General features: G+C 39.5%; 1 protein-coding gene across 1 annotated transcript; it reads left to right on the forward strand.

Moving 5' to 3' along the window:
• The first annotated feature begins 2,126 nt into the window (after nt 1–2,126).
• gask1b (golgi associated kinase 1B) lies at nt 2,127–13,693 on the forward strand. Its single transcript, XM_028589462.1, has 4 exons — nt 2,127–3,128; nt 4,808–5,025; nt 8,908–9,134; nt 13,213–13,693. Exons 1-4 carry the CDS (start codon nt 2,246–2,248, stop codon nt 13,418–13,420), a joined length of 1,536 nt encoding a protein of 511 aa, XP_028445263.1. The 5' UTR covers nt 2,127–2,245; the 3' UTR covers nt 13,421–13,693.
• The last annotated feature ends 3,846 nt before the right edge of the window (nt 13,694–17,539 follow it).

Here is a 17,539-nt window from a genome sequence, read left to right on the forward strand (position 1 = left end):
AACCCGGTCTCATGGCAGTTCGTGAAAAGGTCACGTTATTTAATCTATTGATACATGTTCACAGGGACATTTTTGTCATTTTTTCGTGGTGGCCAGCACGAAAATGTAAACTAATGTATTTAAATGGGAAGCATATGTCGTGGTCACAGCATGACTACGGTAGCGAGTAGTGTGAAATGCTGAAAATCCGCGTAAGGAGGTTGGTTGGGGTGGTGGATGGGTCAAACAATTCCGGACTTTCAACCCGGAGGCTGGGGATCGCGTCCCGTGTGGTGTTTGGTTTCCCCGTTAACCGTCCCGTTATTGTCCCGGCGTGTGAGGCGTCCTTACCCTGTTATTTTTTTCCTTAACCAACCTCCGCCATCCCGTTATTGTCGGGCGTCCCCGCGGCCGTTTCCCGGCATGTGAGGCGTCCTTTCCCCATTGTTGTTTTCCTAAACCCAACCTCCGCCATCCCGTTATTGTCGTGCATCACCTGCGGCAGTCTCCCAGCATGTGAGGCGTCCTCCCGCAGGGTGTGGCGTTTGCTTTCCCCGTTAATCTCCCTATAAACCATTTCGTGCTGGCCACCACGAAAGAAGCGACAAAAACGTCACCGTGAACACAAATCAATAGATTAAAAATGACGTGAACATTTCACGAACTGCCGTGAGACCTTGCTGTTTATTGTGTTATATTTTTTGTGTGCATGTTACAGGTTTACAAAGTAAAAAAGCCCAAAGTCCACCCAAAAAGGACTAACTATCTCCAACAGAAAACAATGTTCACAAACTGCTCCAAACAGCTCTATTGTAGTCCAGCCTTTACTTCCGTGACAAACATGCGTCATTTTGCGTCACTTTGTAACACACGTTATAATGCTCGCCTAGCTGCTAGCGTGACACGCCCTCATACTCTGCTTCTGACTGGCTAGTAGTCCTTATCTAGGTACTACGCATGTGTGACTCCCAACAAAGATGGAACAGAAGTGAGATGTCTCACTCTGTAGCTAAAACAGAGAGCTCAACACACAGGGTGTTTTTTGAAAATTAAACCATGTAAACCTATTCTGGTACAACCTCCTAAATACAATTAACCGGAAAATTAGCATAATTAAGTATTAAGCTTTTTGTACTCGAGGCAAATATTATACGTTTTACTCCACAACTTTTGTTTGACAACTTAAGTTACTTACTTTGCAGATTAATATTAATAATACAAAATGTAATCAATGATGTCAGATTTTAGATTCAAATACATGTTTATGGCCCCCGGATGGAAATTCACAAGCTACCCTGATAAAGTAGGTCTATTTAAAGTATTTGAAATGAGTTCCAACTTTACCAGCTTCGACATTTTAAGTGATGTACATAATAATGCATCAATAACTACAATCCAATAATAAAGGGCGATTAAACATTATTCTGGGCCACTTTTTGGGCCACAGTAAAAATTTGACTTTCACTAGCTCAGAGTTTTCTACATGTGGTTTGGCCACTTTTACTTAAGTACTGTACAATATCTGACCTCTGGAGCTTTAAATACTCTTTTGCCTGGCATGCTGAAGAGGACAGCACGTATCTGGACATCAGTTGTCTAGGCCACAACACAATAGTTCTATATTTAAACCTGTTTTTATTCAGATCAGGAAATCCTGTACATGGGCTGCTGCTCAAGCCTGCATTTCCCTTCCATGGGAGGATATATTTGTTTCCTGCTGTTAACTGTTTCCGTTTTCACATTTCTATTCTATTCTATTGTGTCAGCACTCAATTAAGTCAATTAAGAATAAAGAAATGGACCAGCAGATGTCGCCTAAAACACTTAGATTACTGGATCAAATGTTCTTAGTACTTCAACTTGAATCATCTCTAACCTATGTATTTTAATTATTAAATAATATCACCACACAGTCTACAATGTCTTTCAAAAAATACATGTGCGTCAACGAATTTCCACAGCATGCAGGCGGATGAAAACTGAATTACCACCATGGGTCCCTTCAGTGCTTAATAATTATGTATTTTACCATATAGTGTTATCGCTAATAGCTATATCTGAAAAAGAAGAAAAGGCTAAAAAGTTCAAGTCATCATCTCAGATTGGGTCGGAGGGTGGTTTCCCAGCCCGTCCATCCCCTACGCAGTTGTATCCACTGTGGCCACAAATCCTCCCTTCCAAAACGACTTTCGGATGTTGTGCGCTCCTCCCGGGTTTGAGTTTGGTTAAAAAAAGACACTCAACCATGATATTAACATAGGTTCTAATGGGGAAGTCTCGCGTTCACTGGCTACGCTTCCCTTTTCTAAGACTGACCAGCAGCTTTCGAAGGTTCCCTCTTTCAAAAAGGAGTTTGATAATTGCGAGCGTGTGTGTTGTCCATTTGTTGTTGGTGGTTTCACATTTTGGATACTCGCAGCACCAACGGGAACGAGGGATTGACAAAGACAACAAGTACCGAAACGCCCGTGGATTGTATAATTTGGATATTAGTGATGCGCTGCCAGACTCAGTGGATTTGCAGACCGGTGCGAGCTTTGTGGTCCCGACACGGTACAACGTGGTGTATATAACGCTAAAGTCTAAGCGCCTGAAACCAGCACATATTCGGGGTACAATCAGACCAAAACTGAGAAGAAAAGTAAGAAGGAACAATGAGGCTAATTCCGCTTTTATGCAGTACAAACTTGGAACTTTGGAGCGAGACGCGGTCCAAATTAAGCGTAAATTTCCTTCCTTAGGAGAACCCAGGGATGTTTATTATAAATCTTTAGCTATAACCCATACATCTCCTACGGATACACAGATAGACTCTCACATAAGTTCTATCCGAATTTACAGTCAGAGGGCACCGCCATGGCTCAGCCCACAGGACGTGGAAGCCATGCGCTTTCTTGCAGATGCCAACGTTTTGCGCATCAAAGAAGTTTCTCGCGGAGACTCTCCGACACTTCTGATATTTGAGGGCGAGACAAGCGTCCCAATGAAAAACCCAAAACACACACAACGAAGCAATGTATGTGGAGGGCAGTGTGGAGTAATCAACAGCCCCGTGGACACCACTGAGGTCTTTGCTTTCCATCTGGACAGGGTGCTGGGGCTCAATAGGACATTGCCAGCTGTGAGCAGAAGGTTTAGCTTTTTACACGGTATGTCAACAGACACGATACAACTTAATATGGAGTACTTTTAAAACCAAGTTAAGTTATAACCGTAGGCTACTGAGTTTGTTTCATTGCAGACAGTGGATGGTGTTGATTAGAGAGAGAGAGAGAGAGAGAGAGAGAGAGAGAGAGAGAGAGAGAGAGAGAGGTGGGGGTACGAACTTTTAAATTAAACTTCAAAATCAACTAAATGACATTTTCTAACTTGATTGGTTGTTGGTTTCCTCACTCAGAGTTGAACTCATTTCTATGTAGGCTACTCAGGTTCCAAATTGCAGACTCCATCATCAACATCACAGCACTGTAATCAGTTCTATGGAGAAACAGACTGCAAATATGTATACTACTACCCTGATGAACTGAATCTATGCAGCTTTGTCATCGCTTTAGGGGTTTATGGAGCTAAAGTCATTACAATACAGACTAATCATACAGTACAAACCTTTTGAATATGTTGTTTTAACCCTCGAGTTACTGAATGTCATGGAGGAGTTAAATGAAGGATCCATTAAATTGGCCGCTCTGACGTTGTGGCTTAGTGGTGGGAGAGATGGGTGCTGAGGATCCAGCAGCCAGGTGCTTTTAATCAAAACCAGTCCTGACATTTTCAATACCAACATTGACAATATCAACATATTTCCATGGCAGAAAATACTACAGCAATACGACAGATTGTAGAGCCATGGAACTAAGGGGAATCCTCATTTGTGACCTGTTCAGTGCCATGGGGTAAAAGGACCCCCACACATCAAATGTCAGTGACATTAGAAAAGTTGTCTTGAGACCAGCTTAAAGTACACAAGCTATGCTGTGTTGTATGTCTAAATAGCGTAATAATATGTATTGATGATTGACAGGAGAGTCAACACATTTAAAGGTCCCATGGCATGAAAATTTCACTTTATGAGGTTTTTTAACATTAATATGAGTTCCCCAAGCCTGTCTATGGTCTCCCAGTGGCTAGAAATGGGGATAGATGTAAACTGAGCCCTGGGTATCCTGCTCTGCCTTTGAGAAAAGGAAAGCTCAGATGAGCCGTTTTGGAATCTGCTTGTTATGACCTCCCCTTTCTCTGCTTTGCCCGCCCAGAGAATTTGGCCGACCCATGAGAGAGAGACATCATGGCTTTCAAACGAGAAAAGTGGCAGTTGGTCAAGGCCACACCCCCACCCTCAACCTTGCCCCTCCCACTCTCCTCCTCAATAGCTACGGACACAGAAATGGCACATCCTAAGGAAAGCTCATTGTGGGACTGGCTCTAGTGGCTGTAGTTCTGCACCAAAGCTGAATTTCGGGAAAGGGACTTCAGATACAGTATTAGGGGACCACTAAGGTCTATATAAAAGCATCCAAAGAGCAACATGTCATGGGAACTTTAAATGTATACATGCAATGATACATTTAATTCAGCAGTTTGATCAAACATTGATTTAAAGGGCGTGCTTGCAAAAGAATATAAAATATTTGTAAATGTTCTGAACACCATACATGGTAGTGCTGTTTTGTGCTGCTCACTTACCAAAGGTAAAAGTTATAGGTGTGTATGTTTTAACCACTGATGTGGTGCATGCATTGCTCAGTAAGCTTTTCCTGGACAAGATTAGGTTAAAAAACTGAACATTTGCTGAAACCTGATCATATAATCCTTTTACCTCCCTCTTTAGATGGCCAGCCCTGTCCAGTGGTGTCATGGGATGCATCTCTCTACCCAGAAGGCCTTGCTGAAGGCCGGTCGACCGTGAGGTTAACATGGGGGGAGTACCAGGACTCCCTGAAACAGAAGTGTTGGCATAAAAACATCAGCCCAAAGCCTGACTCCGGCTGCTTCACAGTTCATTACTATGAGTGGAGTAAACTGGCTCTGTTTGACTTCTTGTTACAGGTAACACAAGCCGTTTGATTAATGAAAACATATTGTGAAATTGAAAGACAGATAAACTTTTCTCTAAATGTGCAAAAAACATGTCTGCAACTGTTCTGTCCCTTTGGTTAGGGTTTATTGAATTCAAAAAATGTGTCATAAATGATTTTTGCAAACATTGTTTTTGTCTGACATCAGCAATTTGCTCCAACAGCTGTTATTGCTGAAGAAATAGGTTAAATATCCTCAGGGGTGTTGTCCTTTGGCTAAGTAGATGTCTTGTTTCCTGTGTGTAGAAGGACTGTATCTCTGATCAGATTTTAGCAATAAAGGCATCTCCTGAGAATTCTCAAAAATTCATCCCATGATCATGAAGGGGCAAACATAACATTTCTTTTGTTTCTTTCTTTATGTCGGATCCCCATTAGCTGCTAACAATGTAGCAGCTACTCGTCCTGGGGTCTGCATAAAACAATCACAACATATACATAAGAATACCATACATACAATCTTACATACATTTAAAACAAGACATATAAAAGAATATCATTGTGCACGTTTCGTAAATTAGTGTAAAATACAATGACATCACATTCCGACAATAACAGCCCATCATAGTTAGATTAACTAATTATTAATTTTTTAAGTGTTTTCTAAGTAGTCTTTACAAACTCTTACACAAACTTACTCAGTGCCTTCACTACAATAGTTGGCAAGCTATTCCACATTGTGATGGCTCTAAACATTACAGACCTGCACACAGCATCAGTCCGGGGTTTTTGCTTGACTAGATAACACCTAGCAGCCTGATGTGTACTATAACTGTGTTGGTCTCTCACATAATTTATCTTGGAGTACAGACAAATTGGCTGTTTACTAAAACAGATATTCCTAAAAAATATTCATAAGGTTGCATGCCAACCTCTTGTCTACTCTGAGTCATGAGAGACTGGTATGCACCCTCTCTGTACTCAGCTTTGCACCTGATGGACAGGCCAGTGCAAGTTTTGCTGCTTTAATTTGAGCTATTTGGGGCTTAGACAGATCTTTTTTTGCTGCACTCGTACAGACTGGTGAGCAGTAATTAAGGTGAGAGTGAGGAAATGAAAAATACATACTTTAAAATAGTTTGGATACCTTTAGAACTACTCAATCAGCCATTGAGGCCAAAGTGCCACAGCGTTATCTTAGTTCTTTATTTCAAGTTCCTTATGAATAAATTCCAAAACAAGTAATGAAAAATTCATATTGCGCAGGTAAGAGAAGCAGATTACAAAAAAAGATAGGCATATCACACATCTTATCAAAGACGCAAGTGAACTGAATAGTGAAGTTATTAAATTGGTTTGTTTGATACTGAATAACAAAATAACAAATTACATCTATTCGTGTTGTAAAAAAATACTTTCTTGTCCTGAACATGACCCTCACAGTGCTGTACAATACTGCCCAGGTGACAACTACCATGGATGAATACTGAAGCCAATCCTCCAACATCTCTCACTCTAAAAAAAGTTCTTGTGATGTGTCTTATGTGTTTTAGGATTGAAATCATAGTGTCAATCTACAAAAAGTCTGCAATGACTTCTGCAAGTCAAAACTTTACATGTAATGTAACATTTTAAGTCAAATTGAATTAGCTGAAGCCTAGACATATTTTACATCCAGGATGCTGGGTTTGGAGGGGTTAAAAGTTTTTATTTGAAGATATTAGGGATTAGGTATCCTGGAGGTATATCAGCTCACCACACTTCATGCCTTGGTGGATGCTCATGGAGCCAAGTTGGCCCCCAGGTTTATGAACAAGATGCCTTTCACATAATTATGGCTTCAAAAAGCCTCTGCCAATTAAATGATTTAGCATTATAAAGAGTGGGTGGTATAAAGGTGTGGTGGTAAATCATTCCACAGTTTGGGAGCAACTGCTGAAAAAGAGCGTTCGCCTCTGGTCTTCAGTCTGGTCCTGGGCACGTTCAGCCGCAGCTGATCCCCAGACCTCAATGACCTTGACGGGGTATAAATGTGCAGGAGGTCAGAAATGTACTGAGGTGCCAACCCATTTAGTGACTTAAAAACAAACAATAAAATCTTGAAATGTATTCCAAAATATACAGGGAGCCAATGGAGTGAGGCCAAAATTGGAGTAATGTGTTCATGTTTCCGTGTTCCTGTTAGCAGACGAGCAGCTGCATTTTGGACTAATTGTAGGCGTGAAAGGGAAGTTTGGTTCACGCCAATGTAAAGTGCATTGCAGTAGTCCAAACAGGTTGAAATAAAAGCATGAATCACTTGCTCAAAAATTTTAAAAGATAACACGTTTAATTTTAGCTAAAAGCCTCAGTTGATAAAAACTGGATTCAACCACCATGTTTATCTGCTCGTCAAGCTTAAAATCACTGTCAATTTTAATGCCTAAATCATCCAGGATGCTGGGTTTGGAGGGGTTAAATGTTTTTATTTGACGATATTAAAGTGATGGTTCAGAGTAATTTCACCCTAGGGTCCTTTGCACCATGAACTCGAGCCAAACACCCCCCCAGAATTGTTTTCACCTGGGTCTAACATTGGGAGAGTTAGCGTAGAGTAGCGTTATCAGCTGAATAGCTTATTAGTGCAGGGGCTAATGGACCCACGTTTGTATCTCGTAAATTACCCAACTAATAATGCCCGAAATGATACCAAACTTCTACACTAGTACACATAGGTTATGCACTCATAAAACAATGGATTGGAAAGTTTGTAAGTACACCAGAAGTTTATGAACACTTGCCTGCTCTCTTCTGCTCTCTGTTGCTGCTGCCGCTGCTACCTGCAGTTAGAGGAGTGCTTAGGGCCGTCTACAAATTACTACACCAAAAAGAGATACAACAAAAATATTTATTAATTTAATGATTAAATAAGGTAATGTCTCCAAACTTACCTCAATTATTACTTGTCTCCTGCTAGTTATACTACAGCACTTACTTTAAAAAAAAAAAGTTAAATTAAAAAATATTTTTGTTGCATCTCTTTTTGGGTGTTGTAATTTGTAGACGTCCCTAAGCACTCGTCTTACAGCAGCAACAACAGCAGAGAGCAGAAGCCAACAGGCAAGTGTTCATAAACTTATGGTTTACTTACAAACAAAGCTTCTCGGGGGGTGTTTGGCTCGAGGTCATGGTGCAAAGGACCCTAGGGTGAAATTACTCCGAACCATCACTTTAAGGCTTACAGAAAGGTATGTTTAGGGGCTTGATGGCTTGATTGACAGGTATCCTGGAGGTATATCAACTTACCACACTTCATGTCTTGGTGGATGCTCATAGAGTCAAGGTTTATGAAAAAGATACCTGTCACCTAATTATGGTTTCAAAAGTCCAATCTGAAACCTATGAGTGACATCTCAGATGCTGCATCCTTGGTTTTACTTAGTCTTTTATAGCGTCATCTAAAGCCTCTGCCAATTAAATGGTTTAGCATTATAAAGAGTGACGGATGAGTAAAAGCCTTAGTTGCTACGGGCTACGGGATGCCAGTCCTTATGGAGGAGGCAGGAGTATGCGATGAAGTGCTGTCTAATAGGCTTAAGAAGTCCCCTGTGTGGTCATGTCACTCAGCAGTAATATGGTATACTTGATGCAGATATCTCATCAAATAAACGAGCAGCACTAATGCTAAAGAGGCACTGCACAAATCAGCCTGGATGTGTTAATTTTTTCCTCTGCCAAACCATAAACCCTGTAATGCAATTATCATCTATCTGTGAGATAATGTCATTATTGCAAAATAACCTTGTTCAGGGCAAGACAAACTCTTGAAAACAATTAGAACCACTTTTATAAAAGTCGATCACACAACTGTGATTGTGTTCTCAATACATCAAGTACACATGTTCACTGAGGAAATACAAACGTTTCCTTTCAGATTCACAACCGTCTGGATCAGAGTTGCTGTGGATTCAGGCCCAGGCAGGAAGATGTTTGTGTGGAACTCGGCCACCATACTCAATGTGGGGACCCAAACCACATACAACTGACAAACATCATCCACAGGGATCAGGACCCCAGACACCTGGTCTTCACCATCAACAAGGGGTTCTTCGACCGCAATGAGGACAACTTGGACTTCAGGCTCCTGGAAGGAATCAAAGAGTAAGTTTGGATTGCAAAACATCTATAACTGTATGTGATAGAGACTGATGATTTTAGAGGTTTTGTCTTTATTGCTCGGTAAAATTAATATATTGAATAGATTAAGTTTCACTCAGATTTTGTTTGTTGGATTTCAAACATCCAAAACTGATGTGGAAATGACAACAGCACTACGTTTTGTTTCATGACACAGATTTTATCAAAATTATAACTTTTGTCAGATTCATTAATGTTCTTCCAAAATGTTCTTTAAATTAACAAGAGGTCAACAGTCTTTATTGGGTTATTTCCAGTAATAGTGTTTCAGTTCTGTTCGAGTTTTCTTTTATTTCCTTCACAACATGGTTGAAAAGTTCCATCATGCAAAGCTGAAAAAGCAGATTTGAATCTCTGAAAGGAGTGTGTTGAATCCTAACGAGGCCTGTGGCCTGTTCAGCAACTCTGGAATTAAAATTTTGCACACAATAATCTGTAATTACAAAGCACAGCAACAGAATGCCATTTTTTTACACTTTCAAATTCCGTTTTGATTACTTTAAACCATAGTTTAAATGTTAAAAACATGCCTTAGATATATATATATATATATATATATATATATATATATATATATATATATATATATATATATATATATATATATTAGGGCTGTCAATCGATTAAAAAAAATTAACTAATTAATTGCACAATTTGCTGTAATTAATTGCGATTAATCGCTTTTTTTAAATTGAGACTGAAGCTTATAATAATGGATATTTAAATGCTAAATCACTTAACTTTGCAAATATGAAGAACAAACAAACAAGGAAAGGCTCTGCTAAGTTCAGAATGTTTAATATCTTTCAGAACAACAGCAGCAACAATTTGGCTTAGTCCTGCTGAAGGCTGCTGGAAACGGCTAGAAACTGTCCGACTTGAGAGCAGAACTGCCGCCATAACAGTCTGGCTTTGGATTTCCGGAGAAAACAAACCCATGTGACACGTTCGTCCAATCAGCTGCCGGTTTTCATTACTTGGGCAACAATACAGAGTAGTGCCGCCTGCTGTTATGGAGGCGTATTACGTTTCTCAGCCGCCACATGAAGTAAACAAACACAGCTGCGTTAATTTCGTTAATTTTTTTTAACGAGTTAAATATAAAAAAATTAACGCAAAAATTAACGCGTTAATTTTGACAGCCCTAATATATATATATATATATATATATATATATTTATTAAGGTTAACCTCACAGCAACAAAAATTTTGATCCGACTAAACAAAGAAAATTTGGGTTCTGGTTTTGAATCTTGGGGCGTTTTTCCCCAATGATCCGTGTGGATCTGTAAATCCAAACCACACTGCAGAGACGCTGCATTCATTTTAGAGGACTTGGGATTTGGCAAGGACGTTCGTATCTCCTATCACACATGGATCCTTGTGATCCTAATCAAAACTGTAGCTTCTGGCATTAAAATGAGATATAGAGGCAACACAGGTCTAGATGTATCAGATGACTTTAGGCTGCAAGATCACACAACATAATTAATACCTGATCTATTTTTGATCTTATGTTGATTGCTGATTTTTTTTTTTATACATCTAACATAGCTTTATCTCTTTGACTTTATTAAAGCTAAATTAACTGATTTATTCCAGGCACATTTCAAACTGACATGTATAACACACAGTATCACAGTTTATTGGAAAATCCCAGCTGCTTTAAAACCTAATGTAGTCAAGAACTACTTAGCAGTCTATCCATGGCTCTTCTCCAGTCATCTTCACAAGTCCACGTGGTCATTTCCCCCCTTCCGTCTCTCTCTTGTGGTTTGGCATTTTAGTTATACAAACATTTCTTTGAGGCAGAACTCTGCATGCAATAATAAAATCCACTCAAAACTCAGAGAGGCAAGGCACAAAACTATCTCTGTGTCAAGCAGCAAATAGGCCAAGCACATTAGATCATTCACAATGATCTACCAGCCTACTGTAGGCTAGTATATGCTTGCAAGCTGTTCAAATGTTGAAGAAAATACCAGGAGTAGCTACTAACTTTCAGCCTGTATGTATTCACATGTTGTCACTCACATTTAATCACACAAACATCCTCAGAGGCAACCAAGGCTCAATATGTGACCGGATAAGTGTAATTTCAACTGCCAAGAAGCAAAGAGCCACTGCTTTTCTGATAGCTAATGTAAATGGAAAGCTGTGGTCACGTATAAAATACCGAAATGCAATTGAATTAATTTAGTTATCGCTTTATAATCATTAAGCTACTTTTACAATCTTGGTATTTCAGCATGTTTGCTTAGTTCTTGCTTGGTTCTGCTGCACTGCTAGCAAAGCATTGACAAGTTCGTAAAAGGACTTCCAGGTAAACATAAAGCAGACAATGAAGCTACACCAAACACCAGAACTACCAAAACAAAGGCAAGAAAATACGTAGTGGTAATTGCAATTTGATTTAAGAAGCCTGATTCGACTCCCAATTGTCGTCTCGTTGACTTGCCCTTTGCGGAGAAACAGCTGCAAGTTGTTTGTGTCCCAAACTATCAACGGGCAGCAGGGCTTACAGTAAAAGAACAGAAGCTTCCTTGCAACAGTTATGGCTAGGCTAGCATAAAAAAGTAGTGTTAATATAAAATAAAGTAGAATTTCACTCAAATTGAAATTGTAACAGATGTTGTTTTAAGAGCTATGACATTCGGTCTATGGTCTACTTTTGTGAATCCAGCTTTCATTGATCTAATGTTTAGTTTCACAATTGCTTCCAAACTTCAAAGGCCAACTGAACCCTTTTTGGAAGTGAGTTTAACTTGCTGCATAGATAGAGCACCTACATGCGTACCATAGAGGGCAGAAAATGAAATTTGGAATTAGGTTGTTTCTAATAGCCTCGTGAAACCGTCCTGATCTCGCCAGCTCCAGTTTTCCACTCGCAGATCAGTCTCGCATCTTGAGATAGAGAAAATGTGGAGCCATTCGCCAAATGACCAACCAATCAGTGTTGGTTTTGAGGCGGGTTTAGGTGTGACGCAACGAGAAGCGACTCTTCAGTCTAAACAACATGGCAGCTTCCACTGATGAGATGAGCGTAGCTATCGTGCAAGTTTTATCCAAATTAGAAAGTATTCCTTCATTGAAAGAAGAGCAAAAAAAACAGCACTGGAGGCTTTTCTCGGAGGAAAAGATGTTTTTGCTCTTCTCCCGACTGGTTTCGGCAAAAGTTTGATCTGATTGGTTGATTTGGCCCATCTATCACCAACATAGGTGGTGATAGACAGATGGTTTATCCAATCAGCTAACCAGTATTCTCGCCCCTTCCCAAAAGTTCTCCAACGGAAAGTTCCGGAGTCAGGTTAGTTTCTAACTCATCAACTGTCTTTTTTCCCTTGTACTTTCCCTACAGCTTTAATTGTTTTCTGCCGTTAATTCTCAGGTTACCTTCTTAACATTTCAGTGGGTTAGTCGTAGTCTATATCGACTACGGTTAATTTAGGGGATTGCTCCGGTGCATAATTTTCGGTCGGATGTCCCTCATCTTCCGCTTTTTTTTTGTTGCCATTCTAAACTCCTAACTATGGTTAAATGCTCCTCAGATCTCTGCAGGGTAAATTGAGACAGCTAGCTAGACTATCTGTCAAATCTTTGAGTTTTCTGTTGCATGACAAAAACAACTTGTGTTCCACCAAAACCAGTTATTTCCCGAGGCTATTTTGCAGAAGTGCAGTTATTGTGTCTGGTGCTTAGCGCCACCCAAGACGATTGTGATTAGTTTAAAGAAATGCCAATAAACAAGAGCACGTTTTTTCTCCCATCCCAGAATGCTGTGTGGACTAGCCAGACCTTCCTCCACAGCGCTGTGGAGATCAGGCAATGTGAGACTAGGTGTAAAAAAACAAAAAGGATAAAGTTGCAGGGCTGTTCCATAATGTGCAGCCGTTTCTATTTTTAGCAAGTGTGACCTTGCCCACTGAGAATTATTCCTGCTCCCTGCTTCCAACCAAGAGCAGCTCTGCCTCTGCGAAATTTACCTGAAACTAAAACTCCAATTTGATTATACTTCTTCCTGACTCACTTTCTGTCTTTCCAGGCTGCCAGAGCAGGCAGTGTCTGTGCTGAAGAGCAAGAGGCTGAGGGAGAAGCTCCTCCAGTCTCTTTTCCTGGACCAGACATACTGGGAGAGCCAGGGCGGCCGGCAGGGCATCGACAAGCTGATCAATGTAATTGAGAGGCGGGCCAAGGTCCTCCTCACCTACATCAATGCTCATGGGATCAAAGTCATCAAAATGCACGTGTGACGAGAGTCACACCAATCAAGTGGAACAATGTAACTTGGAACTTTATCCAGTTACATTGGCTACATTTCGTAAAGTGGCTCTGGGAAAAGAAAAGCTATCTAATATCTAAAAAGGATGTGTGCCAATGATTTAATATCAATTTATATCACAAGAGTGTGAGAGCATATGGTGTTGAGTAAAACTGGTCCTAATCTTCAGGATCATACAATTTTAATGTGAAATATTGGAAAAATGAAACAAGATTATTGAGAAATCACAGATTTTTCATTAAATTAAATTCCCCACTATAATTTTTAAAACAGCATAAGTTGTGTTGTTGTTAACTCTTTGATAGAAAGCCATTCAAGTCATTTGCGGTTACGGAAACCTATCATTTGCATATACTAAGAGAGGCTAATTTGACATTTCAAATTAGCCTAACTTTTACTAAATGAAAATACTTCCTTCTTCACTTCTGTCTTCCCTACAGGTGAATACACTGCCATCATTATGTACAGATTAGAATATGCTGCAGTTATAACTTTTGCTTGCAGTGTAATTTGCATTGTGTATGAATGGAATGCACTAAATGATACGTTATTTTCTTCTCTGCTAGTTAAGTGTGTTTCAGGAACTAAGATGTTCTTAGCGTATAGCTAACAAGTCAAAACCCATCCAGTTGGCTTATTTGAAGTCACACATTATAAACTGAATACAATATTTCCATTCTAATAAGATATTTAATCCACAGTCTTAAACATTTTTCTTTTTACAAAACTCCCAAGAAGTGACACAATTTTATAAATACATCACTTATTATCATGAAGATTGTGTATTGGAAACAACTTGGCATAGTGACTATACTTTATATATATATAAGAACATTAAGATGAGAAGTCAGATGGTGTTACCCTCTTTGATATACACTCTTATTTTCAATTTAACTACAAACTACCTTTAGCTGTAACCATTTTCACTGTATTTATTTATTTTTGTACTTTCTTCTTGAATTGTTGAAGATGTTCGAGCATTCGATGGTAAATAAAAACATTTATTCGTCAAATATTTCAGCTTTAATTAATAAAATCCTTTTTTGAAGTAAATAAGCATAATTTTGATTCATGTCATTAATAACAACTTTTGGGTTGTTAAACTTAGCTGTATTGGATTTTGGCTTGAAATATATTAACACTTGATTTCAGGTAATTTGTCAGTCACAGCCAGGCTTGCAATTACATTTTTTATTTGCATCCACTTTACTGTAATTGTATGAATTGTTTGGCACTTATTTTGCCTTAAATGACAAAGCCACAATCAAATAACTTTTAAAAATAGTATGTACAATTTATAAAAATGCATTAGCAAAGACATTTTTTTCTCATGTCTAGGCAGTATCTGTCTGGGCAGAAATAGTCAAGCTCTGAAATCTGAGCCAGAGCGTGGTGTCTATTTTTCATGCTGTCGTAAACAGCATGCTTTGGGCTCTGAGAGTTGGAGTCGACGAGGCTTTGGGGGTTATTTTCTTGTGTCCATGCCGGGCATTCATTCGGCTGTTGTTTTAACCCCTTTGCATCCGCATTAGTGCGTCAGTGGGGTCCATACCTCTGTGTGTTTGTGTTAGAAAGACCCCTCTAGTTCACAGAGTGCTCTACAGCGGAACCTACATATTCTCACACAATAACATACACACAGACAAAAGGTGACTTTTGACATTTATGCAACAATATATGTAAAGTCACACACGGACATATAGACAAGCATTAGGACCTGGACCTTCCCTGACAGTCCTCCCATGTTCCCACATTCAGTCCCACTCAGTGAAATAAGACCACTGTAAAAGATTTGTAGTGTTCTGCAGGTCAAGTGCTGCACTCCAAACTGACAAACAAGCCTTCACAAGCAGCTACTTAGTCAGTCAACTCAGACAATCAGCCAAAGTCTCATGTAAAATATTATTCTACCATATTGCTTTCCTGTGATTCATATCAAGTGAAAGTATTTATCTTCAAGTAAGCAAAAGTGTGCGGCATTATTGAAAATTAGCAGAAAAATACACTGCAAGTAATGGGAAAAAAAGTAAGCATCCCAAAGATCATATCAGACTAACTACATCCGCCAGATATACTGTATGCATTTGAGTAAATGAGAGTCAGAGTGTAAAAGCTAGAATCTAAAAATTGTACTTAAAGTGACTATATGTAACTTTTTAATGTTTCTAAAGCTCTGTCATTTTTCATACCATGATCTTAAATGACCTGTAACAGCAAACAAGACTAACAGTGAAAAGAACGCTTTTTTATATAGTTTTTAGTAAGGCATCTGCCCGGGGTTCACGTTTTTTCCCGCTAAAAGTCACAGAATGATTTGCGGCAGGTAGACAATGCTACAGTAACACTTGTAACAGCAGAAAAGCCTGTGTGAGCGTATGCCAGCGGAGCCAGGTAAAAGGAAGCAAGAGATTTCTTTATATACGCCTAATTGTATTTTAATGTTATTTTAGAAGTTATCTGTTGTAGTTATGGCTAATACTGGGGCAGGGCCATCACAAAAAAGAAGGAAATTAAACAAAGAACAACTAAAAGCTAAAAGCTAAAAGGGAAAGTGAAAGACAACGGGCTAAACGTGAGTCACACTCTGTTGGGCTTTTAACAGATAAAGACAATTACGGGATTGTAAATGATTCAAAACCGACCCCGAATTGGCCCTCAGGTATGTAATAGGTCTATTTCATTATAAAATAACTTTACAGTGCGCAATGTGGTTGTTTGTCAGTAGCTAACATTAAATTCCCCCCCCCTTCCATTTAGTGCGGACGTTTTCCTTTTATTCTGTGTTTGTGTTTGCTTACTATTTTATTTTCCCTTGTCCCCCTTTAACATTACTTGTGTAAAGTGTTGGTTGCTTCAACAAACTCCTAATGCTTTGACTTGTAACACAGTGACAGTGATACCCGGTTTATCTCACGAGCAGGGCTGGACTGGGACAAAAAAATCGGCCCTGGCATTTTAGGCCCAGGCGGCCCACACCCACCGTGATTGGTCAGACACATTCCCTGCAGACAGTCCTTAAAATATGCGTGCATTCTATGATATGAGTTGCCTAGTGTTCAGTGTCATGTGATAGTTTTGGATCCTTCAAGAGGGGTGTCAAGATTTATCTGTTGATATTACACTTAAATAATTAATTCATTCTTAGAATTATGATTTGCATATTTATGGTATTTTTATATATATTTGTATTATTGATATTTGATATTGTATTGTCATTATTGTTATTATTACTATTTTGCTTAATATTGGCTTAGCAACTTTAAATTTAATTTTACTATTGTAAGATTCATATTTTGTCGCTTTGGACAAAAGTGTCTGCTTAATACAATAACCATAACCATAACCCTTCTCAAAAGCTACAATAAAGCTGAGAGTAGTATATGCCCTGGAAAAGAGCACCAATACAAGAGAAGCTAATTAAGCTATTCAAGGAACACTGATGCTTGTTTCAACACTGATTTTATAGATCACACAGACTTTTCAGCTACCCAACAGGCTAACCGCTAGCATTTTCAATGTAAGCTTAAACAGTTAGGTTACCTGACAGCCACTAACTTTAATGTTACAGACAAACTGCTTGTTGTCGTTATGACGTGACACACGCGCGCGCAAACGCGCAAACACGCAAACACACACACACACACACACACACACACACACACACACACACACACACACACACACACACACACACACACACACACACACAGCCTCCCTCCCTGAGAGTCCCTGTTAATTTGCCTACTCCTTACCACATCGTGTTCTAGCCTACTATCTTTTCCTCACTCGCTCCCGTGCCCCTGTCGCCTCCTCCTCGCGGCTTCTTCCCTGTCATGAAGCTGTTTCTCTACTCTCTCTCCTCGGCTTCAGGTTATGCTGATGTTGAAGCAGCTACTGCAGCCCCAAACATTTTTGAGGAATCCGCCTGTAGATTCTTAATCTTTTTCTCCTGTAATTTCTCTGCACCTCCCATGCACTTTAGTGGTCGTTTGTCCATTTACATATTTATTTATTTTTTTTGGTGGACGCTAAACTTCCAGCATAACTATTACTGCTTGTGTCGCAGGGCCGGGAGGCGTGGCCATGGTGG

The sequence above is a fragment of the Perca flavescens genome, chromosome 10 (assembly GCF_004354835.1).
Source record: "Perca flavescens isolate YP-PL-M2 chromosome 10, PFLA_1.0, whole genome shotgun sequence".
Lineage (NCBI taxonomy): Eukaryota > Metazoa > Chordata > Actinopteri > Perciformes > Percidae > Perca > Perca flavescens.